The 27,544-nt window shown below is 45.5% G+C and overlaps 1 protein-coding gene across 1 annotated transcript in view; it reads left to right on the top strand.

Annotated features, from left to right (window-relative positions):
- CDH16 (cadherin 16) overlaps nt 1-27,544 on the top strand; it is a 755,818-nt gene that overhangs the window by 406,702 nt on the left and 321,572 nt on the right. The window contains exon 12 of the mRNA XM_078671187.1: nt 24,471-24,659. Coding sequence (XP_078527313.1) covers nt 24,471-24,659 — 189 coding nt within the window. The remainder of the gene's footprint in view (nt 1-24,470; nt 24,660-27,544) is intronic.

The following is a 27,544-nucleotide window of genomic DNA, read 5'->3' as shown; positions in this document are numbered from 1 at the left end:
TCCAGTCCGAACTACAAAAGCCATGTCCTTCCCAGAACGGAAACAAGCATCCGAGGACCGGCCCGGTTTCGAGGTAACACCTCTCATCAGCCCGGCTAGCTTGACTCCAGTGGTGTGGAGTGCCTGGGACTCACGTCTGAGCATCCCCAGTACACTTTCTCGGATGCTTGTTTCCGTTCTGGGAAGGACATGGCTTTTGTAGTTCGGACTGGACTGTTCCCATGGGGCACAGGGTCAGCGCTGATTTGCATATCGCCATTGTCCAACCCAGGGTGGTGTGGAGTGGAAAAACGATGGATTTGGGCCCAGATCTTTGGACTGGGTTGAATGTGTGACATTGATCCACATTCTGTCCATCATTGTTGTGTTTGCAGTTACCGCTCTAAGTGTACTGGGGATGCTCAGACGTGAGTCCCAGACACTCCACACCACTGGAATCAAGCTAGCCGGGCTGATGAGAGGTGTTACCTCGAAACCGGGCCGGTCCTCTGATGCTTGTTTCCGTTCTGGGAAGGACATGGCTTTTGTAGTTCGGACTGGACTGTTCCCATGGGGCACAGGGTCAGCGCTGATTTGCATATCGCCATTGTCCAACCCAGGGTGGTGTGGAGTGGAAAAACGATGGATTTGGGCCCAGATCTTTGGACTGGGGTGAATGTGTGACATTGATCCACATTCTGTCCATCATTGTTGTGTTTGCAGTTACCGTTCTATATTAGATGCGGCACACACCAAAACACATGAGAAATGTGTTTATATAAACAAAGCACGTTTACTCATTACACAAAATGAAAGAGAAATGCTAATAGGTTAAAAGTTCCTTGAGTGCTTGCTGCAGAAGTGAAGGAGTTAAGAACTGAAAAAGTTTCAGCTACATAACCCATGCATTGATCGGTGACTTTCACTTACGTCTATGTCATATTTAGAATCTTCGCCAACTTTCAGGAAAATGTCTCAATATTAAATGCAATCAAAATTGTTCTGCATAAGAACCGTTTCTCTACTAAATTAGGGCGAGGCACCTCTGGCTCGTGTTTACACTATCAATACAGTAATGCTGGGAGGAACGATTAATATAAGACAACTCTTCCCATCGCCGCAGTGTACCCAGTGCAGCACACCGATGCAATGTCACACAAAGCGAGAGCAACGTTGATACCTCAGTTTGTCCTACGAGAAGGACGTTTTGCCATACCAACTTATCAGCAGGCGGATACATGCATATCAGCAGGCGGATACATGCATATCAGCAGGCGGATACATGCATATCAGCAGGCGGATACATGTGTATCAGCATTTTTACAAAAAGTATTCACATTAAATTATATAATTTTTATCAAAATGGTTAAAGCTGCACTCTACCTTTGAGCTGCACTTGCTTTACTCTGTTAGTACACTACAATCCAAATGGTCTATAGAAAGGGCTCACAGTTGTTCTTCTACAATAAATGTAAAACCACTCAGAATTAACTATGGCAAAAAAAAAGCTCTGTTGTAGGTCCTTACAAGAGAATATCATAATTACCTTGGCATAGTTAATTCTCAATTACATTTATCTGTAAGCCTCATTTGAAACACGCATGCTCACACACACACATACAAACGGGCATGTGCATACACACTTTTTGTAAAACTGTGATGTTTTAAGGAAAATGTTGGTGGAAAAATATGCTAACTATGGGGCATATTATCAAGGGGGTTTATCTCCGCTTTTTTGGCTTTAAAAGCCAAGAAAGCGGAGATAAAATTATCTCCCTATTACCTAGCTGTCGCTAACACCAGTTAGCGACAGCTAGTAGGAGATAGCGACCATCTTGGGCCCCACTTTGCATGTCAGTGATATTTATCACTAATGACATGCAAAGTGGGCGTGCCAAGATGTTAGCGACTGGAAACAGTCGCTAACATCGCTATCTTCTATTACCAACTTTTGGAGATATTCGCGCTAAGCGCGAATATCACCAAAAGCTAACACCTGCCCTGAGCAGTTCTTAGCCATGTTATCCAATGGGAGGTGGATAACATGGCTAAGAGCATTAGCTCGGTAGTGCATGAATATCGCTGACTTTTCAGCGATATTCATGCATTGCGGCCGTTTTTTATCGCATTTGGAATACCAAGGTTTATCTGCGATAAAAATCGCCGCAGCTCAGCGGTAAATTTTTGTCTCTAACCAAGCAATAGCGATAATTAGCGCTATTGCTTGGTAATATGCCTCTATATCTGTTGTTGAAATGTATATGGGGCTAGAGCATGGAGTACCATCAAGTGAGGCTGTGTTTTCGGTAATGTACAGTGAAGAGGTATGGTTTCCATCTGCTTACATGAAACTTCTAAGAATAGAGAGCAAGATTTGGAAAGTATTTTTGGGCCTACGGTAGGGAGCACCATCCAATGTGGTATGTCACAGATTGCAACTCTCTCCACGGCTGCTAATACACTGCTAACACACTACAAACTACATTTTCTAATGATAATACAATGTTCATTGCCTCATCACGTTCTCCATGAAAGTTGTAGCTCATTGTATCATGCTCTTTTTGACCACTCCCTCGAAAACCTTTGTCATCTCACACTTGGTTGCACAACTGCACAGGATAGTGTGACTGTGATTGACAGCACAGGGCCTGAAAGGACCCTGCTCTGTCAAACACAGCGTGATGTTAACCACCTGGCAATTATTCAGATGAACCCTGCTGAATAGCTCAGCTGGGGCTCAGTTCGGGGCTGCAGAAGCGGCGCCTTGGCTACCAGAGACAACTTCCACTCCGGCTCACTCCGACTCACCAGCACCCACAGCTAATAAGCCTACCTTTTCATGAGTACCGGTACTCTCCTCGGCAGAAGAGAAGTGATAAATTGAAGAAGTGCCGGTACTCAGTACGGGTGAGCCCATTTAAAGCACTGGAGTAGAAGATATGTGCTGTTCCTGAAAATTACTGAGTGAAGGATAACACATTTGGGTAGGTGCTGATGATAGTTATTGAGTGATTAGCACAGGAGTTTGTATTTTTACTAGAAATGCAGTCTTAGAAGTGGAACTAGATGGCTCTATGTGAAAGACCCGGGGGCAGGCCAAGCATTACCCACCAAGCAAGAAGAGGCTGAGCATTGAATGGACACTGACATTCCTGTTGTGTATGCACCTCAAACTGCACTTTATCAGCACATAGCCAAAGGGATATGGATACATGAATTCTTCATCCATCTGTCTGCCCATCTGAAACTGTCCATCTGTGTAATGCTGCTTGCGTGCTGCTTGGCTGCATGGCTGTTATGTGGGACTATATGTGTGTTCTTTCTGTGTATGTTTATGAAGAGACCTACCACATTTTAAAGACTACCTCAGGCACTGACAGAGGTGCTCAAGCAAGTCCAAAATCGACGTTCACCACCTCCAGTGAAATTATGTGTGATAACTGTTTGGGAGTCATTTTACACCTTGGCCTCTTTTCTTGTCCAGTGAGTAGTGCTTCTGTAATTGCTCCTACTCATTCCCTCTGTAAAGAACTGGCTCCTGTCTGACATTTACAAGCATATAACAATTGGAAACCCGCAATCCTTGTATAAAAGCCTGTCTCTAATTTCCTTATTACAGTCAACTTGTGACATCTCTAGTCACCTGTAATAATGAAATGACATAGCTGTTCAACTGTAATAAGTTGCTAAAGTTGATTAGCTGAGTTGTAATGTCATAATATCTGCTGCCAGAGCCAGCAACTATGGTAAGAGGCAGATCACAGAGCGTAATTACAGCTTCGGTTCAAACTTCTGTTCTGTTTTTATTCAACAAATAGTGATAAGCAGAAAGGAGATATTTATTTTTTGAATGTCATTGGTCATTAGAGTTGAGTCAGGATTTCTCTGCATGTTTCTACGCTTCCTGAGCTAATCGGTGTTTAAAATCTGACACATTAAAACGCTTTTAATATAGTTTTGAAATAAATAACTTACTGTTTATTGAGATATTTAATTTAGCACTATGAAACTTTTATTCTTTATAACTGTAAAGAAACGATTGTTTTCAGCTAAAAGAGCAAGATGCCATGTATTAAGCAGTTTGTGGGAAGAGTGAAATGATGATGTGACCATGTATTATGAGAAATGAAGTACCCTCTGGTGTATGCACAACGGATATTGAAAGCCATGGCAGAGTTCCATGACCCTAAAAGCCAACTCGCTCTTTTGCCTTGTTCCTCTATATGGTCATGAAACTCCTAATTGACTTGCAATAGCCTTATAATGTACATCAAGGAATAGTTCATTCTGTACATCAAGGAGAGAAAACAGAGAAACAAAAAAGGAGACTACTACAATCGTCAGTTCCCTACGTGCCATGACAACTTTTGAGACAGAGACTCTCCCTGAATATTCAAATGTATGAACCGCAGTTGACCTATACCTGATACTAGCTTTACGGCTAGAGCATTCGACCTCGAAGCTGGGGAACCAGGTTTGAGTCTCGGCAACGACGCTCAACATCCTGTGATTCTGGGAAATCACAATGGGCCCGATGTAGGTAATTCTTATTTACCACTTCTTAAATACCGAATTTTACCGATTCGGTATTTAAGAAGTGGTAAATATGAAGGGGGGAGATGTAGGTATTTCAGAATCTGTAAATACCGAATCGTTGAGATTCGGTATTTACCGATTCTGTAAATACCGAATCAGTATTGCTCATTGATTCCTATGGGCTTTGAAGCCCATAGGAATCAATGGGAAATACCGATTCTGTAATTACAGAATCGGTAAATTCCGATTTTAGCAAGGGTGCAGGGGGTGTCACTTTGACACCCTCTAGCACCCCAAAGACGGGCATGTGAGCCATGTGGCACACAGACATGCCCTAAGGGCATGTCTGTCTGTCACATGGCTAGGTGTGCATGCACAGATGTGCATGCACACCTGGATTCGGTATTTTACCACTCAATTGGATTGGATGGTAAAATACCGAATCTGAAAGGCCTGCGGCACTCAAAGATGTGCTACCTACATGTGCTTTTACAGAATCGGTATTTTTATCAAGTCTGTATTTACCGATTCGGTAATTTTACCGAATCTGTAAATACAGATTCGGTAAAATACCGATTCTGTAAAGCATGCTCCTACATCTGAAAACCCTATTACCGGTCGGAAACGGCCGAAATCGGCCGTTTCCGACCGGTATTAGGGCTCCTACATCTGGCCCTTAATCTCCCCGTGCCTAACCAAAAAAAAAATAATGTGTCCATCTGTAATGAAACTGGTGCTCATGTAAAGTGCTCTGATTCCTGATATCTTCGGGTCTAGTTCGCGCTATATAAAACAAAAAAAACTTCAGAAATCTATTTGTTATATCATCAACTGGACACTAGTCTTTTTATCTCTGTTTTTAGCATTGTGAGTGCATCTTTACTTTTTTGACCCTGGTGCAATGATGCATGTGGTGGTAGTGGGCGGTACAAATAAATATATTCATTATATAAATGAGTAAAATAAAAAAGAAACATTGTTCTGCGTAATGTCAAATAAGCAAAGCCACTGAAAATATTGCTCGATGACTTTCCTTTTTGATATGTGGTGCGGTTGAACTTTTAAACAGATTAAGGTTTTACATTGGAATTCACCCAGTGGCATTCGGGGTGTTTTGTAGTATTCATTTTGTTTGTTCTGGGTCTCTGGTCCATTTAATATCCTTTCTAAGATCAAGACTGGCACTCTGTGTAGATGCCTGCCAAAAAGGAGCTTTGAATGTGGTCTGCTATATCTGAAGGAGTTGCAGTATAGATTAAAGAGAAGAGTCCGGCATGGATCCATTTCTGCTACTTTTGCTACTGTCACTATTTTCAAAAAGGATTTACATATCCATTTCCTTGTGAATGTGCAGGGAAAAATACATTAAACTCCATACTACTAAACCGCGGAACATTGCCTGACCTGAGGCTGCATTTCTCTTGGGATTTTATGTAGTCGCAGGATTGCCTCCACTTTTTTGAGTATTGCTCTTTTTGAGTCATCTTTTCAACTTTGGTACCTCGGTGTGAATAGAAAATCGATCGATTATTTATTTGTTTGGTTTTCTGTTTGTGTAGAGTTCTATGCAGCTATGTGTATATTTGTGTGTACGGCGAAGTATATGGCAGTTAGTTTTCTATGTGAAAAATGAGAGTCCTATTGAATAGTTTTCTGTCATTAGCACCAGATTTAAAGACAATAGTGTGTTATGACTTTACTGAGTTGTAACCCTGGTCTTGTTTAACTATTCCCACCTTTTCTCAGGTTGCTGAAAGAAAATCATCGTCCAATGTCAAATGTCAGGCTCCATCTTCTGAGGAAGCTTGTTCATTTTTCTTTCTCTGACTTCAAAGTGAGAAGTTTGATGTGACAATCGTGCTACTGGCATGGATACTGAGGGTAAATCTGAAGTGTGTGGGAAACAAATATTTAAATACCATCAAACAAATTACTACACTAGGTGGTGACATTTCCACACATTATATTTTGTGCGCTGTATACTGATATCAGTATAACTGTATCGTGTACAAATGTAATGGTCACTTCAATTGAAGATGTGTTGTCTGTAATGGCACTATGCTACCACACCATGTATACTGCACTTTACCCCACTCAACTCTTCACCACTCCACTCTATGCTACTGTAATCTACACTGCACCACTCCACTATGTGCCACTCTACTCTACTCTGTACCACTCCACTGTACGCCACTGCACTCTTCTCTAACCATTGCACTTTATGCCAATGCACTCTACACCACTTTACTCAAAACAATGCACCCTACACCACTGCACTTTATTCTGCACCACGGCACTTTACTGTGCACCATTCCACTCTACACCACTTTTCTCTAATCTGAAACAATCTAATCTGCACAACTCCATTGGATGCCACTGCAATTTACGCTGCACCACTCCACTCTGTGCCACTCTACTCTACGCTGTACCACTCTATGCCACTGCACTCTACGCCACTGTACTATACACCATTGCACTCTACGACAGTCTACTCTTCAACACTGCACTCTCTGCCACTGAAGTATGTTCCACTCTACTCTATGCCACTGCACTCTACACCACTGCAGTCTACTCTGTACCCCTGTTCTCTACGCCACTCTATACCAATGCACCCTATGCCACTACATTTTACCCCACTCTACTCTGCATCACTTAACTCTATGTAACTTCACTCTACCGTGCACCACTCCACTCTACACCCCTCTACTCTATGCCACTGCACTCTACACCACTTCACTCTACTCTGAAATAATCTACTCTGTGCCACTGCACTCTGTGCCACTGTTTTCCACTCTGCACTATTCCACTCTACGCCGCTCCTCTCTATGCCACAGCACTCTAAATCACTGCACCCTACACCAATGCACTCTATGCCATTGTACTCTAAGCCACTGCAATCTAAGCCACTGAACTATATGTCACTATATTCCACTCTGCACCACTGCTCTCTATGCCACTTTACTCTGCACCACTCTACTCTATGCCACTGCACTCTATGCCACTCTACTTTAAGCCATTGCACTCTGAGTCTACCCAATTCACTCTACACCACTTTACTCAAAAACACTACACTCTACGCCAAGTACGCTGTACCATTCCACTCTACCCTGCTATACTCTGCAACACTCTACACCACTGCACTCTATGCTAATGCATGCTACGCCACTCTACGCCATTGTGCTCCATGTCACTGCACTATATGCCACTCTATTTTACTCTGCACCACTGTACTGTATGTCATTGCTCTCTACAGCACTCTACTCTGCAACACTCTACTCTCCGTCACTGCAGTCTATGCCAATGCACTCTACACCACTGCACTCTAAGACACTCTACTCTGCAGGACTGCCCTCTCTGCCACTGAACTCTATGCCACTGCACAATATGCCACTCTACACCATTGCACTCTACATCACTGTGCTCTATGCCACTCTATTCTACTCTGCACAACTGTACTGTATGCCAGTGCTCTCTACAGCACTCTACTCTGTAACACTCTACTTTATGCCACTACACTCTATGCCAATGCACTCTACACCACAACACTCTAAGACACTCTACTCTGCAAAACTGCACTCTCCGCCACTTTACTCTGCACCACTGCAATCTGTGCCACTGCACTCTAGTTTACACCACTCATCACAACGCCAACGCACTCTATGCCAAGGCACTCTATGCCACTCTAATCTACTCTGCATCAAATCACTCCACGCCACTGCACTCTATGAGAATCTATGCCACTGCATTCTATGCCACATTACTGCACTCTATCTTGCACCACTTCGCTCTACTCTGAAACAATCTACTCTATGCCACTGCACTCTACACCACACTGCGTCACTCCACCTTGCACGCCTCCACTCTGCGCCATTGCACTCTACCCCACTGCACTCTGCAGCGCACCATTCCCCTCTACTCTACTCTTCACCACTCGACTCTGCACCACTCTACTCTATGCCACACTACTTTATGGCACTGCATTCTATGCCAAATCACTCTGGAACACTTTATTCAAAACCAATGCACTCTACGTCACTGCACTGTATGCCAATCTACTCTGCACCACTGTACTTTACGCTGCGTCACTTCAGGCTGCTCTACTCCACTCTACAACACTCCACTTTATGATGCTCTCCTCCATTAAACTCTACTTCACTCTATGCCACTCTACTCCACTCTATGCCACTCTAAGCAACTACCTCCACCCAGTTCCATACTTCACTCTATTTTATGACACACTATTCCACTCTACTCCACTCCACTCTATGCCACTTCAGTACTCCACTCTATGCTCCTCCACTCTATGTCACTCTATGCCACTCCACTTTGAGACTCAATGCCACTCCCCTCTGCAACACTTTACTCTATTCTCCACCACTCCATGCCATGCCATTCCACTCTACTCACCACTCCACTCTATGCCGCTCCACTCTATGACAATCTACTTCGCTGTACATCACACTACTCTACAACACTCTACTCCACTCTACACAGCACCCTCTACACCAATCCGCTCTGCCATATGCCACTCCACAACACTCTATGCCACTCCACTCTATGACACTCTGGCAGTCTACTCCATTCAACTCTACAACACTCTACTCCACTCTATGCCCTTCCACTCTACAATACTATGCTCCCTCCACGACATCCCACAACACAATACCACTCCACCCCTCCCCATCACTCCACTTCACTCCATGCTACTCAACTTTACTCTACACCACGCCACCACTCTCTACACCACTGCCTAACACCCTACTCTACTACACAACATTCTACTTTACGACACTCGACGCCACTCTCCACAACAATATGCCCCTCCACTCTACGCCTCCCCATGACACTCCACTTAACTCAACTGAACTCTACTCTGGACCACTCCACGACTCTCTATGCCACTGGCGAAGCCGTGTTGAGTGCTCGCCAGGTGAGACCTCATTGGAGAATCCCCTTATGATTGGTGATATTAGGTTGTTTTAACTACTGCACAATCCTTTTTAACTGTTCCTTTGCACAATCCATTTTAACTGTTCTTTTAATTCCTCTGACTTGCACTGGGAATTGGAGGAGGGAAGGATCGAACCGACGACTTGGTGGGGCATTCAGCTAGCGGTTAGTGGTCTAGTTGATCAAAGAGGGGCTATTTAGCCCGCACGCTGATGCGGACGCACAGCGCTGGTCTCCTGGTGAAGCAGTGTTGAGTGCTCGCCAGGTGAGACCTCATTGGAGACTCCCATAAGATTGCTGATATTAGGTTGTTTTAACTACTGCACAATCCTTTTTAATTGTTCCTTTGTACAATACATTTTGAACTGTTCTTTAAATTCCGCTGACTTGCATTGGGAATTGGAGGAGGGAAGGATCGAACCGACGACTTGGTGGGGCATTCAGCTACCGGTTAGCGGTCTAGTTGATCAAAGCGGGGCAATTTAGCCTGCATGCTGACGCGGACGCGCAGCGCTGGTCCCCTGGCGAAGCTGTGTTGAGTGCTCGCCAGGTGAGAACTCATTGGAGACTCCTATAAGATTGGTGATATTAGTTTGTTTTAAATACTGCACAATCCTTTTTATTTGTTCCTTTGCACAATCCTTTTTTAACTGTTCTTTTAATTCCGCTGACTTGCACTGGGAATTGGAGGAGGGAGGGATCAAACCGACGACTTGGTGGGGCATTCAGCTAGCGGTTAGCCGTCTAGTTGATCAAAGCGTGGCTATTTTGCCCCCATGCTGACGCGGATGTGCATGCACCCGTCAGTGCCTGTCCGCGGGCAGGCCGGTCACAGGGCCTGTCCCCCTGGCCTTTTGGCTAAAAAAATAACCAGATATACCATAGAGGAGTTATATAAGCTGAATCCTGGTAAGGGAATTTCATGTTGTTCACTCAACCCTATGACTATCGTCGATCGAGGTACCGAGAGCTCTTTCTGCGCCAGCTGCCAGGCACAACTTCCCCGCCTTTTTAATTTATTGGTACATGAGTCTAGAACCTCCATACACAAGAAGTCAGATACAAAGAGGGCAGGTGATTTAAAATGTGTTTTACTTAAAGCTAGATCCCTAATCAAACACAGTGTAGAATGTGCTTTGTTACTGCAGGAACTAGAGATCAACCTGGCCTTTATCACAGAAGCTTGGACAGACCCTGCTTCTGGACCAGATTTAGTGAAGGCCACCCCCCCCCCAGGGTTCCACTGCTATACTCTGGACAGGTTACATAAAAAAGGGGGAGGTCTTGCGGTAATTTATCATGGTTCTCTAAAACCCAATTTTCTCCCAACTTCCAATTCAACATGTGAAGCTTTAGCCTTTGATATTAATTTTATGAATTATAGGATGTTTAAAGGTATATTGTTATATCGCCCACCAGGTCCAAAAAAAGGGTTCCTGGAGACAGTGGGTACCTTAATCGAAGAAGGGCTCTGTCAAGATTCTTACACACTAATAGGAGATTTAAATTTTTATTTAGAAAACCATTTGGACTCTGATACTCATCAGCTGGATCAAGTTATGGATGCTGGAGGCCTTCACCAGCTGGTGATTACCCCTACATGCGAAAGGGACATACCCTAGATGGTATATATTCAAACAACCATGATCTTGGCTGTATTTCAGTTCTCCCTCTCTCATGGTCAGACCATTGTGCTATTCAGTTTGAACTTAAGTATGGCGGGAATCAACTAGCTAAAACTAAACCAGTCCGGGGGATAGTGACTAGAGCATGGGGAAAACTGGACATCAATAAACTTGAGAGTTTTCTAAGCAGCTCGATGCAACCCCCCCCCCCCCCTCACCCCCCCCCCCCCCAACCGAGGTGGAAACTGCGGCAGCCGATTATAATCAATGGCTAGCCACATCTTGCAATCTATTAGCTCCCAGCAGAAAGTGGACTCCCAAACGAGCTATACCATCAGCCCCCTGGTACTCTGAAGAATTAGAGCCAAGAAACTTGAGTGTAAACTGTTAGAAAGGGTTTGGCTAAAAAAATATAGTGAAATAGATAAGGAAAGATATAAACATTCCATTCCAAGTTACAAACAAATCTTATTTGAAGCTAAAAGACAGTTTTTTTCTATGCAGATAACGCTGGCTAAGTCTAACTCTAAGGAACTGTTTAACACTATTAAAAACTGACTACTTCCACTATTCCCAGGAGTCATAGCAACTCCTCATTTTGTAATGAAATTGCTGATTTCTTTAAACATAAAGTTGAAGTGATATTCTCTTCTTTCTCTGAAGTCAATGAAATGACACAGTCAGACTATAACAGTGATAGATTGGACAGCAGTGACTCTTCAAGGACACTTGATCAATTCTTATCATTGGGGGTATCAGAATTAGTTAGGGTCCTGACCCTGATTTGCTCAGGAGCCCCTAGCGACCCTTGTCCTGCATGGATCATTAAACAAATACTAGAGGTCATAGGAATGACCCTGACCCCCTGGATATATGACGGTACCACGCGTACTTTTACAACGCGTACCGTTACAACGCTACTTTTACCACGCAAGTCGTTACAACGACTTGCGTGGAGGGGCGCTGGATAGTAAATTTTGTAATTTACTATTCCAACTCCTGTCCCCGTGGACTCTAGGGAAAGGAGTTGGATAGTAAATTAATCTATTTACTATCCTGGAGCGCCCCCCAGCGCAAGTCGTTGTATCGACTTGCGTGGTAAAAGTAGCGTGGTAACGGTACCGCGTTGTAAAAAATGCGTGGTTACCGTTGTATACCTGACCCCCTTGATTAACACAGTCTATGCCTCCGGTATATTTCCTAAAATCTGGAAACAAGCCTCTGTTCTTCCGCTTTTGAAAAAGCAGAATCTAGATCCTAAAGATCCTAACAACTATAGGCCTATTTCGCGGCTCCCTCTCCCTGCCAAGATTCTGGAGCAGGTGATGAATATCCAACTCAGTGCATTTCTCCATCGTAACAACTCTCTGGACCCTTCACAATATGGGTTCAGGGCTGATCACAGCACTGAGTTGGCTCTGTTGAAGTCCACGGAGGAAATCAGAGAAGGCGTAGACGGAGGAGGTAGTGCTGTCCTGCTTCTACTGGACTTGTCCACGGCATTTGACACGGTCCATCACAAGTTGTTGATGGACCAGTTGTCAGGGATTATTGTGGAAGGACTCGCGTGGAAACTCATACAGTCTTTTCTAGCTGACAGGTCCCATACTGTGGATCTGGATGGCAATTCATCTAAGCCATTTACACTCCTGTGCGGAGTGCCACAGGGCTCTTCTTTGAGCCCCAAGCTTTTTAACATATACGTGGCCCCTGTAGCGGGAGTTATTAGATCCTTTGGCTTCCAGCTCACCTCCTATGCTGACGACACACAAATTGTGTTGTCGATAAGTAAAGGAGGTGAGAAAGAGACTGGGGAGTGTTTCCATGAGTGCATGAGTGCAATATCTGGTTGGATGTCCTCCAACTGCTTAAATTTAACTCTAATAAGACCGAAGTCTTAAAGTTCGGGAACAATCCACTGGTGTGGACACCAGAATGGTGGCCTGAAGAATTGGGTCCCTGTCCTACACCCACCAAGAAGGTCAAAAACTTGTGGGTAGTTGTGGACGACAAACTTGTCATGGGGGACCAAGTTAGCTTGGTGACCTCAGCCTGTTTTATGATTCTTAGAATCATAAGGAAAATAAAGTTCTTCCTGACAGAAAGTAATCTTAAGACAGTGGTCATGGCCCTGATAACATCGCGGTTGGACTATTGTAATAGTCTATATTTGAATATGCAAAAACAACAGATGAATAGGCTTCAATTAGTCCAGAACGCAACAGCCAGGCTGCTGTCTGGAACTCTTAAATTTGTTTCTGTCAAAGGCGAGCTCATGAAGCTTCATTGGCTACCTATAAAACAAAGATCCCACTTTAAAGCTCTTTGTATAGTCTTTAAAGCCATTAACGGTATCAGTCCGGAATTTCTCAGGCAAAAGTGTCAATGGTATGTGCCAAGGAGGACACTGAGATCTACCAGTGCTAAATTAATGCAAGTTCCCAGGCTGAAAAAAGCAAATTGGGGAGGCAGGAGTTTTACTTACTGTGCCTTGAGAGCCTGGAACGAGCTCCCCTGGTTTCTCAAAAAATGCTCCAAATCTTCTTACGTTTCGGAAGAGCTTGAAAACATGGCTTTTCTCACAGTGATACTCTCTCTGTTTCCCAGGGGGACCAGTACTTAGCGCCAGGACACCCAAGGGTAATCGCGCGCTCTACAAGTGCTAATAACATAACATAACATAACACCCCACTCTACTCTACAACATTCAACTTTACGGCACTTCACTCCACACCACTAACTTTTAGCCTTGCTGGTGTACCACATGGCTAAAACATATTAGCAAAGCCAATAACTCTTGCATAGGCAAGACCTATTGGTTTTGCCAATGCTTGCTATATATTATCCGTGTTATCACAGAATTGCTTGGTCCCAGTTTTAACTGAATTTTGTTGTCTAAGGACGTTCAGACCTTGAATTGGTTATATACAGTACATGCATTACTTTGCTTAATACCAGAATAAAATCATCTTTTCATCTTAGGATAGATGGCACTGAAAGACATCAAGGTCACTGAAATACTTCAGATTTTTTTGGTAGTAATATTTTCAAGGCTTTCTTTGCCATCTCTTCCTGGTTCAAGGCTATTTCATACATTTTAGCAGCCACAACAGCTTGTCTTTATCTGGTACTGTCAATAAGCTCATTTTCTGCTGGTGATTTCAGTGTCACAGTGACTGCATAAAAAAAACACTTGGAGGAGGGACTCATTGTAGGTCTTAGGTTTAACTGACCTTTAGATTAGTCTTTGCTTAATTGTTTCTGGTGGGGACATTTTCTCTTAGTCTCTGGGTTGGTGATAATGTTTTTATTGTACATGCCGAAAGCAGAACTATCTCCTGTCGCTGATTTAGGACAATTAGAAATGGCACTGAGGATGGTGCATTGTATATTTTTAACCCCTTTGGCGTGGCCGCGATTCTGCGCCTATGCGGCCATTTTTAAAAGTGGGCGGGTTCATGACGGCCCCCAGCCGTCATCAGCACACAAGCACCGTGATGCATGGCGGCTGGGGGCCGTCATCAGCATGGAAGGGGTTAAAGACAAACTGGTCTGTAGCTGAAGAGGGATAAGCAATGACTGAGAGGTATCTGTTTGACATTGGATTAGCAGAACGAGGGGAACAGATTTTACAGGCTGTGGGTACCACCTCCCTACGTACATAATGCAGAAATAAGTCCCTGATTCTCATTGGAGGGCGTGTGGAGACATTGAAATCGTGGACGTCTTCCAGATGAATGCTAGTCAGAGGTTTTCACTAATAAAGGATGAAGGTCCGCACCCATCAAGCTGCCCTAGCCTCCATCCAGTCCTCATCTTAGAGGGTTCCTACATCTTGTTACCATGGCCATTCGAAGTGCTGTGAACATGTCAGGTGCATGGCGTACCATGGAGTGATAAACTTGTGATATTTGTTGGGTCCTATTTCCTTCATAAGAAGTTTAGCTTCAAAGGAATTGTGTCCTGGAAGCTTACCCAGCCCTGTGATGTTTAGTGTGAGAGGGTGCCTTAATTGTAAATATCGATAGAGCTGACTGTGATGCAGGGTGGATTCTGTCTGTAGCGCCTGATACGTTTTGAGTAGAGTGCCCTCCATCAGATCCCCAAAGCTGGAGATGCCAATGGTATCCCCTTAGCGGAAACTTGCAGTAGGGTCACCTGACTAAGGGTAGATCCCTCTTAAAGGGGTGTCTGACCTGTGAGCTGCTTGTCCCAACCTATGGATGTCAGGGAGCTTTCCCACATTTGAATGATGACCACTGTCACGGGGGGGGGGTGACTGCAGAATGTTCCCCTCATAGAACACTTGGCATAGAGTTGCCCATTGGGGCGCCCATTTTTCTAGCGCATAGACCGGGTCGCCTTGTGTATCATATAGTCATTTGGTAATGACCACTAACTGGGATGTTGTGCATTATGCTTCAGCAACTGTGATGCCCCCTTTGTAGGTGTACTTGAAGCAATCAGCGAGAGCTATTTGGAGGAGGCATTGCTCCCATAGAATATCACAAAGAATGGAGTGGATCTTCCGACAAAAGGGCGTGCAGAGTGTGTACAGGTAGTTCTTCAATTGGTAAATGAAGCGGGGAGTGAGACCATTTTGAAAATGGCTGAGTGCCCCATGAGAGTTAGTGGGAGTGTGGACTAGCCCTTGACATCTGATACTAGTCTGTCTAGTAGCAATTGGATATTCAGCATCCAGGCATTTATCACATCAGTTGCAATGTGCACCCCAAGATATTTGATGCTTTGCGAAGCTGCTGGTATGCCTTTTGCTTATCCCAGGGCCTGTGTGGGGGGAGAGATGGGAAGGACCTCGAATTTATTCAAGCGTATGCTTAGGCCAGACATATCTCTAAATATTTGGAGTATTTTTAGCACTTGTGGGCCCGAAGTTTTAGGGTCGGTCAAAAAGATAAATGCACTGTCTGCCTATAAGGCAGTTCTATTGGAAAGGCCGGGTCCCCATTCAAAGCCTGTCATCTGTGCATCAATTTGAAGCCATTCTGCCAGGGTTCTAAAGCAATGACCAACAGCAGGGGAAATAGCGGGCATCCCTGCCATGTGCCTCTTTCAATGGGAAATGGCTCAGACGTCTCTGTGCCTAACCTGAGCTGTGCAGTCAGGCCAGTATAGAGGAGCTTGATGTATGTGTACCAGGGAGCGGATGACTCTGGCCAATCTGTTGGCCAGTGCCTTGGCAATGATCTTGACTTTAGTATTTATAAGTGAGATAGGGCAGTAAGAGAAACATATGTGCGGGGGTCTCCCTGGCTTGGGGTTCACTATCACCATGGCTATCCGAAAGTCTGGGGGCGGTAGAATGTTGGGGACTGCTTCCTTCAGGACCTCACTGAGGGGTTCGCTCAATTCGTCCATGACTAGCTTAAAGAATTTGCTCGGGAAACCATTGTGGCCTGACGGTTTACCAGATTAAAGCGGGCTCAAAGCTGTGGCGAGTTCCTTACTTGTGAGCTCTGCCTCCAGCAATCTCCTCTCAGAAGCAGAGAGGGTTCGGAGGGGTAGGTCCATGATGAAACTGTGAATCAAAGTCTCAGGTAGGGTGTCTTTGTGGGTGTATGTCGCCGTGTAGTACTGTGCAAGGTGGCGGGCAATCACTTTTTCCCCACTAATTTTCTGTTCTGTAGGGGTAAGCAGGTATGAGGTGTCTGTTGCAATTGTATTTGGATGTGATTTGTCACTATGCAGTTTCTAAACAGGGTGTCTATACTGTAGTTCTAAGTATTTGATCTGCAGATCCAGGTCTCGGGTTGTCTGTCATTTCTTATGCTGCTTCGCAGGCAAATAATTAGTGACCTCTCCTTGAAGGGTCGCCAGAAGGGCTTCCCATAAATTGCCAGGGTAGGTGATTGGTTCTCGTTTGAAAGTAAAATATGTGTCTATCGAGTCTCCTATATGTGAGTTGGATACAGTGTTGAAGCGGGACCAGGTGGATAGTCTCCTATTTGGGGGGGGTCCTCCGGTAGCCGGTTCTCAGGGGGATCATCAATAGGGAGTGGTCAGAGAGACTTCAGAGGAGGATTTGTGCATCTAGAAGTCTGTGTGCATCTGTCTTAGGAATAAATAAATAATTGAGACGGGAAAGGGTGCCATGTGCCCCAGAGCAGAAAGAATATACTTGCTCATCTCGGTGAAACCAATGCGAGGTGTCGAAGCGGCACAGTGCCTCTAGGAATGTAGCTAGTAGGGATTGCCACTATCCACACCCCCACAGATGTGTGGTTGATCAAGAGATTGTTCCACCAACCGTTCCCCTCCCCTCCTAGCAGAAAGTGCCCTACTGGTAGTTCCCCTACCAGTTTAGTGATTATCTCTTGGAAGGAAGACGTTAGGAGAGGTGGGGCAGAGATGTTAAGTGATGATAGTGATTCACCATGTAAGAGGCCTGCTGTGGCTAGGTATTTGCCCCTTTGGTCAGACCATACCTTTTGAACCTCATACCAGAGGTGGACTTTGGCCATTTAACAGTATGGGTATGCCCCTGGCTCACCTCACAAATCCAGGAGTGATTTCTCTGTTTGAAGCCATATTGGGCCGGAAAGGGGGATTTGTTCCCCAGCAGGTGGGTCTCCTGGAGAAGTGGGATATCAGTGTGGTGCTGTTTTGCATTGTGGAGGATCATGGTCCTTTTAATTTTATCTAATAGGCCATATACATTCCAGGACATGAGTTTAATCCAGGCATGCAGCGTTGCATTAGTGTTTGGGGTAATCTAGGAAGGGAAGTGTTGTGGGGAGGGTGCAGTGTCAGCCATTACCAATCTCGGGTGTGCTAACTTCAGAAAACAGAACTTGAAACCACTGCCTCTCTCCCTATACCTCCAAGCAGTGAAGTATCTGTTGTGGGGCAGATTAACCCACAATGCCAACCAAACATCACAGGCATTGGGTCCCAATATGTCCCTTTCTAACAAGAACCAATACCAGTGCCTACAAACCGAGTTAGTAACTGTGATGGTGTAGTAGGTGGATCACGAGTTGCAAAGGGGGGCAGGAAAGCCTGCTTCTCATGCCACACCGCTGAGTCTCTTGGTCCGTATTGGATGAATGACAGCACAGGGGTCTTCCCAGGGGATTTAAAGAAAAGTCATAGATGATATGGCAGCATGTCTCATCTATCTCCCGCTGGACTTCGAGATTGTCACCCCTGTCACACCAGGAAGATCCGGAGCGGCCCCCGCTATGCCCTCAGTTGGTGATTGCTGTGGGGGGGATGGTCAAAGTCTCCTAGGAGAGGGCCTTGAGTCTCTTGGTGGAGTGTGCAGAAGGACATGGACTGTCTCATTCGTCCACTAAAAGATATCTTTGGAGGAGTCGAAGAAGACGGATTTGTCTCTGTATAAGACTTTGAGTTTAGCAGGATACAGCAGCATGTATCGGATGTTTAGGTCTCACAAACTCTTTTTAGTGGTGATGAAGGATTTGTGTTGGACCAGTTTGGTATAGTCCGGGAAGATCAAAGTTTCTTGAGATTGAAATATTAAAGCCACCCGTAATCTCGAGTGACAGAGGAGCTCGTATCTGTCCACATAGTTCAATAAGTGAACTATCATGGTGTGAGGGGGGCCCCCGGAGGAGGCCTTTGAGCCAAAAGACCAGTGGGCCCGCTCAAACAAAAAAAACAGGGCGAGAGGGCATCTGTCAGCAAGATGGAGCGCAACCATTGATAAAGGAATTTTTCAAGGAAGGATCCATTGCAGTCCTCAGGGAAGCATACAAAACAGAGTGCATTCCTTCAGGCCTCAGGGAAGCATACAAAACAGAGTGCATTCCTTCAGGCCCTCCCTTCTGCATCCACCATGTACACTGCTAGTTCTTTAGTTGTTGAAGTTAGTCTCATGAATTTGCTGCATGTCAGTCACCATGTCTTCCATGTCCGAAACTCGGGCTTCGGTTTCTGCTATTCTATCCTGTTAGAGTAGTGTAAGATTGCTACTGATCACTCCAATGTTGGATTTGAGGGTGTCATGCAATTAGGCAATGCCTGCAGGGATCTTAGTGATGTCAGGGCCCTCGTTGCCAGAGCTGCTTCCATCACCCTGCAATCAGTCTGTTGTCCCCCTGGTGGTGTGGGCGAACTTATCCAGCATGCAGTGTTTGTTAGATTATGGCATTTTATCCTCGGCCATGGTGGGAGGCTGGTACTGGGTTAGAGCGGGGCAGCACGAGCAACACCGCCAGTCTTGATGTAAAGCACTAGGCCCACACATTGCGGTAGCGGCCTGTAGGGGTCACTGTGACTCTTACATTGCCCACGTCAGGTGCAGAAAAGAAAGATGCCACAGAGGGGACCACCAGGCATCTGTGAAGGGAAGAATGTAAAAAGAGGGCAGCTGTGCCCCAGGGGTTCAGGATCCACCACCGCAGAATAGCCCCTCCCACACTGAGGGATGCGGGCGGGAATTCTTCATTGGAGCCGGTAAGACACAAAACTCTGCAACTCCAGAGCAAATGAAAGTTAGTCACAGGTAAGTTTGGCCAAACTTGCTTGCTGGAGTCTCCTGCCCCGTCTCCTGGACCACAGGTAGTTGATGTCAGTGAGCTGGAGGGTTGGCCGTGACTCCAGGTGCACCAACCAGTTGCAGCTTCCTCTCCACTCCCCAGGTCGCTGTTGGGCCCAGGACCTGCCCGCCACTCAGGGGTGCTCCACAGTCATTTGTTTCCAGTGGGGGCCTCCAGCTCAGTCCCCTGTGTTCAGACCCACCCGCTAGGATGCCACATGCAGCACTCAGGCCCAGCCCAGCTGTCTGAGAACCAGACCAATAGTAGGAGGAACTCAAACCTGGACCGTCTCACTTCTCTCACCAGGACTGAGTGCTCCACCAGCCCTCTTCTTGTCATGGCCACTCCAAGGAGCCCCACGCCGCTGTCCAGGTATCCACAGCATCTGCAACTCTTCCCCCTATTTCCAGGAAGGCAGCATAGTAGGATTAGGCTGCGCTGTTGGCAAGATGGTGAAGGATCTGAGGTTGGCAACGTGGAGCCAGCTCAACTTACAGCTGGTATTTTAGGCAGCCAAACCACTCTTTTGTATATGTTGATTTGTACATTTTTGGAAGGAACATCTGTGTGAACTACAAGCACACACTTGAGACTGACTTAGAACTTGGCAGTATGAGGCTACCAGCTTCCCCTGCCAGACTGTCCACAACCCAAGAAGCACTTGATTTGTACATTCAGCAGGGTGCAAAAAGTCCTCAAGCTATAGTGGAACTTGCTGCCCGATTCTATCCATGGTGTCCAGAAAAGGAAGTAGGTTGTGGGGAACTGGAGCCCCTATTAACTCAAGCTTAGTGGAAGTGTTACCTCACTGATACACCTTGGACTGTCAAAGACTCCTGCTAAGTCTCCCCTTGAGAATCGCATGTGTACAATAGGGTGGAGGGGAATACCCTGAAGTCTCTGAGGCCCTGAGTGTAGAACAAGAGTCCGAATCATCCTTGGAGTACTGCCCCACTTTTGCTTGCATACGTCACCCAAGCCTGAAGCAACCCTGAGAATTCTCCCAGGGCTACTACACATATAACTGTAATTGTGGGATTAGTCAGTGGATTATACATGTCCATAGGGCTTTAGGAACTATTCTGACACTTGCCTACTACTCTTACACTACTGTACATGAATTATACCATCTTAGGCAAGGAGGCAGCCCTACAGTGTTATTTGGTGGAAGTGGATACCAGGGTGACATTAGCTTTAATTAATTGAGGAGGATTGGTTATCAGGGGCCGTATAACACATAGTGCCCCGGTAACGCAGCGGACATGTGTGCCCTCTTCGTTGACCCCCGGGGCACTGTAGTATTACAGAAGGGGCCACAGATGATTGTGCAGCCCCTTCTCTAATACTGATAGCTATGGCACACATTTAGCAAACAGTGTTATCTGGAGAGAGGGATCCCTCTTTTGTGTGGGGCGCTGAGGGAGTCGCTTAGCCTTAGTGCCCTCACCGTATTATGGACAAGGGCTCAGAGGCAAACAGGACCTTAAGCGGTTCACTGACAGTGCAGCAAAAAAAGGATTGCACACTGTCAGTATGTCTCCTCAAGCCAGCCCACTGGCGTTGGCAAAAGGGGGTCCATGGCCTCCCAGACATTCACCTGCAGGCAGCTACAGTCACTTGCAGCACCTGCCTGCAAGGGGATCTCTCTTCCCTGTTTAAAGTGCAGGCAGCATGCCACCTGCACTGTGAAACATGGAGCGGTTTGTAAACAGACGCTCCATACACCACTGAATGCGCTGCTCCCAGACCAGGCACGGGGACGCATTGTCCAAATGCGATTCATTACTCGCGATCAGTCTTTTTTTCCTTCTTGTATTTTCCCTTATTTGTTCCCACCGTTACAGATATTACTGGTGTTGCAGCCCTGTTGTGATGAATAGTACATGCTGCTTTCAGTGTTCCCTTTGATTTCTACCTCGTTGTGCCTAGGTACATTTTCTCTCAGAGCAGTGCTCTTCAACTCCTACACTTCCACCTCCAAATTGCTTGTTTGTTGTCACACATAAGTCTATAATTGTGGCACTGGCTCTATAGTTTTCCACGTGTCACCTGCACTCTAATAATTAAAGGCTTGTTCTGCAGCCTTCCCAAGTTTCAGAACAACTGAGAAAACAGTCATTTTGAAAAGTGTGTGGAACATCCTCATAGCCTTCCCTCTGAGCCTAGCACGGTGTGTCTGACCTTCATAATAAACCAAGGACACAATCCTGATATGCAGAGGAACCTCTAGTTCACCTACGGCTGAAAGGTTATGTAGTTTAGGGGTTATCAGTGGGGTCTTGTTCAGGATTGTCCAGTTTTATGTCCATTTTACAAGGTTGCCCTGAAGAGGCATTTGCCACTGGTATGAGCAGCTGATATTGTGAAATCGAGGAGGCAAGATTATTTTCTCTTGCTGAATGATGATAAAGTTTATTGTTCAGTTAATATAACATAAACCTTTATACGATTAAATATAATAACCTATGAAATCAGTGTAAAATTAACAATGAAGTGCAAAAAGTCAATTTGAGCATAAGTTCAGAGCTAGTTGCAAATTCAGTGCAATACATTCGTTGGTATACAGGGCTGGACTGAGAACCCAAAGCAGCCCTGGCAATTTTGTCGGACCAGCCCCCAGTGCAAGCGTGTAGCACTGCTGCTTCTGTTACTGGGGGCCAATATTGCAGCATCTCTGGCCCCCAGTAACAAAATCGTCCCGCACCGCTCCAAAACCGGCCCGCACACTACCAGCCTCCCGGGCAAATGCCTGATGCCCGCTACTGCCAGTTCGGCCATGGTAGGTAAACATGAGCCTGCAAGCCCAAAATGATGATGATGATGATGAAGGTTTGTAGCAAAAATTTACTCTAAAACAGCACACTAGGAGCAACAATTCAACGAATTTTAAAGAAAAATGATGGACAACGGAATTTTCTTTCCTGTTTTTAACAGTTTTCTTCATATTTGACTTGCATTATCAATTTCTAGTTGAAGTTCTGTGAATCACAATCCTATAGAGCAATACTGGATAACTGATTTAATTAAATATCACCATCGATGTACAGGTGATCCTCTGTCACCTTTAATTAATAGCTGTTTTCGAACATGCATCACAGTCGTTTACTGGTCATGTGTTCATGTTATAGAGATTCAATAGCATTACACAATATATGCACATGTGGTTGGCTGTCAGAGTACCAATAACAAAAATAACGTCTGATACAAATATCGTGGCCTACACATCGTTTACTGCTCCATTGGATGTAGATTTGCTAATATTAATTCCAATGGGGCAATACTTTTGTAAGTAATGTTTAGGAAAATATAATCTTGTCAGACGATATTTAAACCTCAATATTTTGGTGCCATACCCATAAAAACGGAACACACAAATTTGTTACCAAAATATTTGCACTATTACACTTTAAGCTTGTATAGTGGCATGCATGTGTATGGACGGGATTAGTGGTATGGTGGGGATGCCCGATTTCCACCCTCCCCTCCCTCACCCCCAGCGCTGCCTGGGTGTCTGGGGCTATAGCACAACCACTGCTTATCCAAGGCTGCTGCTTAGTATTATCGAAGTTGGACGTTTTGTTTTGATAACCGTTATAATTTGTATAGATCGCAGGAAATGCTGTTGAACGCTCAGTGGCATTTTGCTGAGTAAATTCAGTGCCAGATTGCCAAAGAGGCAAAGTAGGCCACCAGACCTATGAGCCCTACTCCTTTTAGGGGCCCCACGACAATGGGTCAAAATTATATTGATTTGATCTTGAAAGAAAATGACAATCAAGCTTTCTTAAATATTGCCTTCAAGAGAATGTATGACGTTACAACGAATTCCGTTGCAACGCATGCCTTTACCACGCATGCGTTACAACGGAATTCGTTTACCACGCATAACATTTACCTCGATTGCTTGCGTGGTGACGTCATATGTCGTTAAGAGAAAACGGAAGTTTATTTTCCGTTTTCTCTTAAACGACGCTGATTAAATACCTAACCCGACCTTACTTCAGGTGAGTTTTTTTTTGGGAGGGGAAACCCCCCCAAGCCCCCCTTTTTTTACTTTTTACCTTTACCACATATACCTTTACTACAAACCTCGTAGTAAAGGTATGCGTGGTAAAGGCTTTCGTGGTAACCACGCATGCGTTGTACTGCATGCGTGGTTAACGATTTCGTGGAAACGGCTTCGTTGTAATGGCCGTTTCCCCCTTCAAGAGATAGAAAAAAATTCATCAACTCAAAGAAACAAAAACTTTACGCTAAATACGTTATAGAGAAAATACTGTATTAATGTAATGTACCCATTAACAACTTAAAGTACATAAACCAGAGACATCAGATTCACATAACAGTTTGTCTCTTAAAACCTCATCTTCTGGCAGCTGGCAGTTTATAAAAGAATCCGGTCCATTGGGCATTAGGTCCATTGGGTATTAGGAGATAATTATGCAAGGCGGGGCCTGTAATTTCAACTGCCTAGGGGCCTCCACAGGCTTTAATCCAGCACTGTGAATAATGATTGGTAGATGGCTCAAAACATGAGAGTTGCAACATGTGAAGGGAGGGGATTGGATTTCTGGAACCGCAAAGATGCAGAATTCTCTTCCCCAAGGGATGGGCTTCTTTTGTCAACATTGTATGTATCAGTATTGGCGGTATACTGCTGCTGTCTGTATGTTGAATGTAATCTCAATAAAGGCATATTAAAAATAGCGTGTATAGTGGATCTATTGGTATGTTAGAGAAGAGGATTTGATTGGCCACTAATGCAAAAGTAAGGTAAGTATTGAGATTTTTTTTAATGGATTTCTGTAACATGTTGTGTCTTTGTATTAAACATGTAAATGTATTACTTTACCTACAGTATGGGCCATTTATTATTCCTGAGGATGCAGAACCCGGCATGCTGATTGCCACTATTCCTGCTTCGGATGAAGATCAAGAAATTGAGTTCTACCACACAAATTTCACTATTGAATCTGGCAATGAAGATCGGAAATTTGCAATTGTTACTTCTCGTGAAAACAGCACAGTCAGCATCCTACTTGAGAAGGTAATTGTGTTGTTTTCTAATATGTTACAAACTCTGATACAATGCTGCACGTATAGCTTCACAGCGCTCTGTCCCACTCTGTGTGAAACTGCAGGAGCTCTCTTCAGAAACAGAAGTCTTGAAAAGGCTCACAAAACTTTTGAGGAATATACTTCAGAAGCTACACCAGTCACAGCTTTCCAGGCATGCTTCTGAGAAAGTAATATGACTCTCTTTTTTATATAGATGTTGGCTTTCCCCAAAATGGAATTGGAGATGCAGTACTATTCTGCAGTGACGAAGCTAGCGCTTTTTTGCCATTTTTCTCAGTGGGCAAAACTTTTTTTTTTTTACAGTAGCGCAATCTATTGCCCTACAACCCTTTGTTATCTGGGGTTATTCTGTTGCTTTTCCCATCAAGAAAATATGTTTAATTAAGCCCTTGACTGGTATAAATCTCGCGCCACTTCCAGGGTGGAAAAGAGTCGGAGAGGAATGAATAGATGTATTTGTGAGTTTTTACAAACCCTCTAGGCAAACCAAACCTTGAACCATTCACTACCCACCCACTGAGTGAGATTTCATCCTGCATTATTTGTCAAATTAGGGTTATATTACATCTCACCAACTGGATTTACGGCTACGTCGCATTTTGTGGCTATCTAGTAGTCAGAAACCTAGCAATTTTTGACTGATTTATAAATCGGACATTTTGTTTATTGTTGCCCCTAGCTGCAGTGAGGGGACATTCTGTACAGTTGCAGCTGCCATCAGGGCTGTTTCTAGGTGTTTTGCCACCCTAGGCGAGAATTGAAAAATGGCGCCCCCGCCCGTGTCCAGATTTTTTTGCTTTTAAAGTTATAGCCAAAGCACAGAACAGTATTTCGACAAGTCTGGGAAAAGTCCCAGGATTTCCCTCCTGGGCACATCTTGTGCTCTGCTGGGGTCAGGGATTCGTGTACAAAACAGCTGCAATTTTAACCCAAGACACGTGTTTACCAAGTGGAACCCCAGGGCTAAGAAACACTACATGGCTTGGAGGGGGCAGTGAAAGCAGGGGGTGAAGTTGACCTAAATCTGTACCAAATGCTCAGAAACACTTGTTAAACACAAATGATGGACCATCAAATATACACTTTATGTAACTGACATTAACTCCAAATTGTTTCATCCAGAAGTCCTAGCTGGGGAGCGCCATCAGATTAGGCGTGCCTGCTTCCTCGGGATCGGGCAGGTGCATTTTGTTGATCTGTCCACATCAGGTGGCCCCCAATCCAATATAGCGCCCGTGAGGATTACAGCTTTGAGCTGCCTGTGCCAGGGTGGGAGTGAGCCCTACTGTAATTTTCTGAACACCTTCGGAGTCACGTGGAAGGGCCTAAAGCGAGGCCAGATTTGTACCCAATGCACGTTTACTTTTTGCAGTTATATTTAGGCCAACTCGACCCAAAGGTAGTGGAGCACTTTACATGAGTGCCACTTATGTTACACAAGGACACATTTATTTTTGGTAGGTACAGGAAGGTTAAGTGATTTGCCCACAATCACAAGATGTTCAGCCTACCCGGAGGCTCGAACCTGGTTCCCCAGCTCCTATGTTGGCATCTCTGACCCTTACCCCACATCCTCTCCCCTTGGCACCAGGAGCAGGGCTAAAAAAGGGGAGACGTTGATCCAAAAATAAAACAACCGATCAAAAGCTCATTTTCAAGACAACGCCATTAAAAATAAACATTTTGGTTGAAATAAACTTCATATTGTGTACCACAGAAGCCCTAGGCGGCACTAAGAAATGAAGCCTGTCCCTAGTGCTTTCTCAGGACCGGGCACATCTGTAGCGTTGCACCATTACTACTTACTAAAAGGGGCCTGCGGGATGACAGCGTCGAGCTGGCGGTGACCGTGGAATGATGTCTAGTTCTGGCTTGGACAGACATCCCTTGGATTGCTCACCTGTTGTTTCTTATACTTGCTGAAGGCGTTTTGGACTGCGAGCACGAAGGACTCGCTCTTCCTGTTGCTGTTGTTTTTAGACTTGCTTTTAGCCTTCACTCCTCGCGGAACCCGCTTCGCGGGTCCCGCATCGCCTGCGGTCATCTTGGACGGCGCTCAAAAACATTGGCGCTTGAGCTCCTGAGGCGGTGGTGAAAGCAGGGCTGCGAGCGAGGGGAGGCGCAGGACTACCAGTCCCAGGAGCGCCTTACCCTCGGCATCTACACCAGCTGACCCGCTCTCCCTGCTGGCCCCTCCCCCACCTCAGCGCAGCTAAAAGCCAGCTCGTCAGTTTCCTCGGTGGATTGCTCACCTGTTGTTTCTTATACTTGCTGAAGGCGTTTTGGACTGCGAGCACGAAGGACTCGCTCTTCCTGTTGCTGTTGTTTTTAGACTTGCTTTTAGCCTTCACTCCTCGCGGAACCCGCTTCGCGGGTCCCGCATCGCCTGCGGTCATCTTGGACGGCGCTCAAAAACATTGGCGCTTGAGCTCCTGAGGCGGTGGTGAAAGCAGGGCTGCGAGCGAGGGGAGGCGCAGGACTACCAGTCCCAGGAGCGCCTTACCCTCGGCATCTACACCAGCTGACCCGCTCTCCCTGCTGGCCCCTCCCCCACCTCAGCGCAGCTAAAAGCCAGCTCGTCAGTTTCCTCGGTGGATTGCTCACCTGTTGTTTCTTATACTTGTTGAAGGCGTTTTGGACTGCGAGCACGAAGGACTCGCTCTTCCTGTTGCTGTTGTTTTTAGACTTGCTTTTAGCCTTCACTCCTCGCGGAACCCGCTTCGCGGGTCCCGCATCGCCTGCGGTCATCTTGGACGGCGCTCAAAAACATTGGCGCTTGAGCTCCTGAGGCGGTGGTGAAAGCAGGGCTGCGAGCGAGGGGAGGCGCAGGACTACCAGTCCCAGGAGCGCCTT

This window comes from Lissotriton helveticus, chromosome 12, assembly GCF_964261635.1.
Source record: "Lissotriton helveticus chromosome 12, aLisHel1.1, whole genome shotgun sequence".
Classification (NCBI taxonomy): domain Eukaryota; kingdom Metazoa; phylum Chordata; class Amphibia; order Caudata; family Salamandridae; genus Lissotriton; species Lissotriton helveticus.
This window is presented reverse-complemented; position numbering and strand designations above follow the sequence as displayed.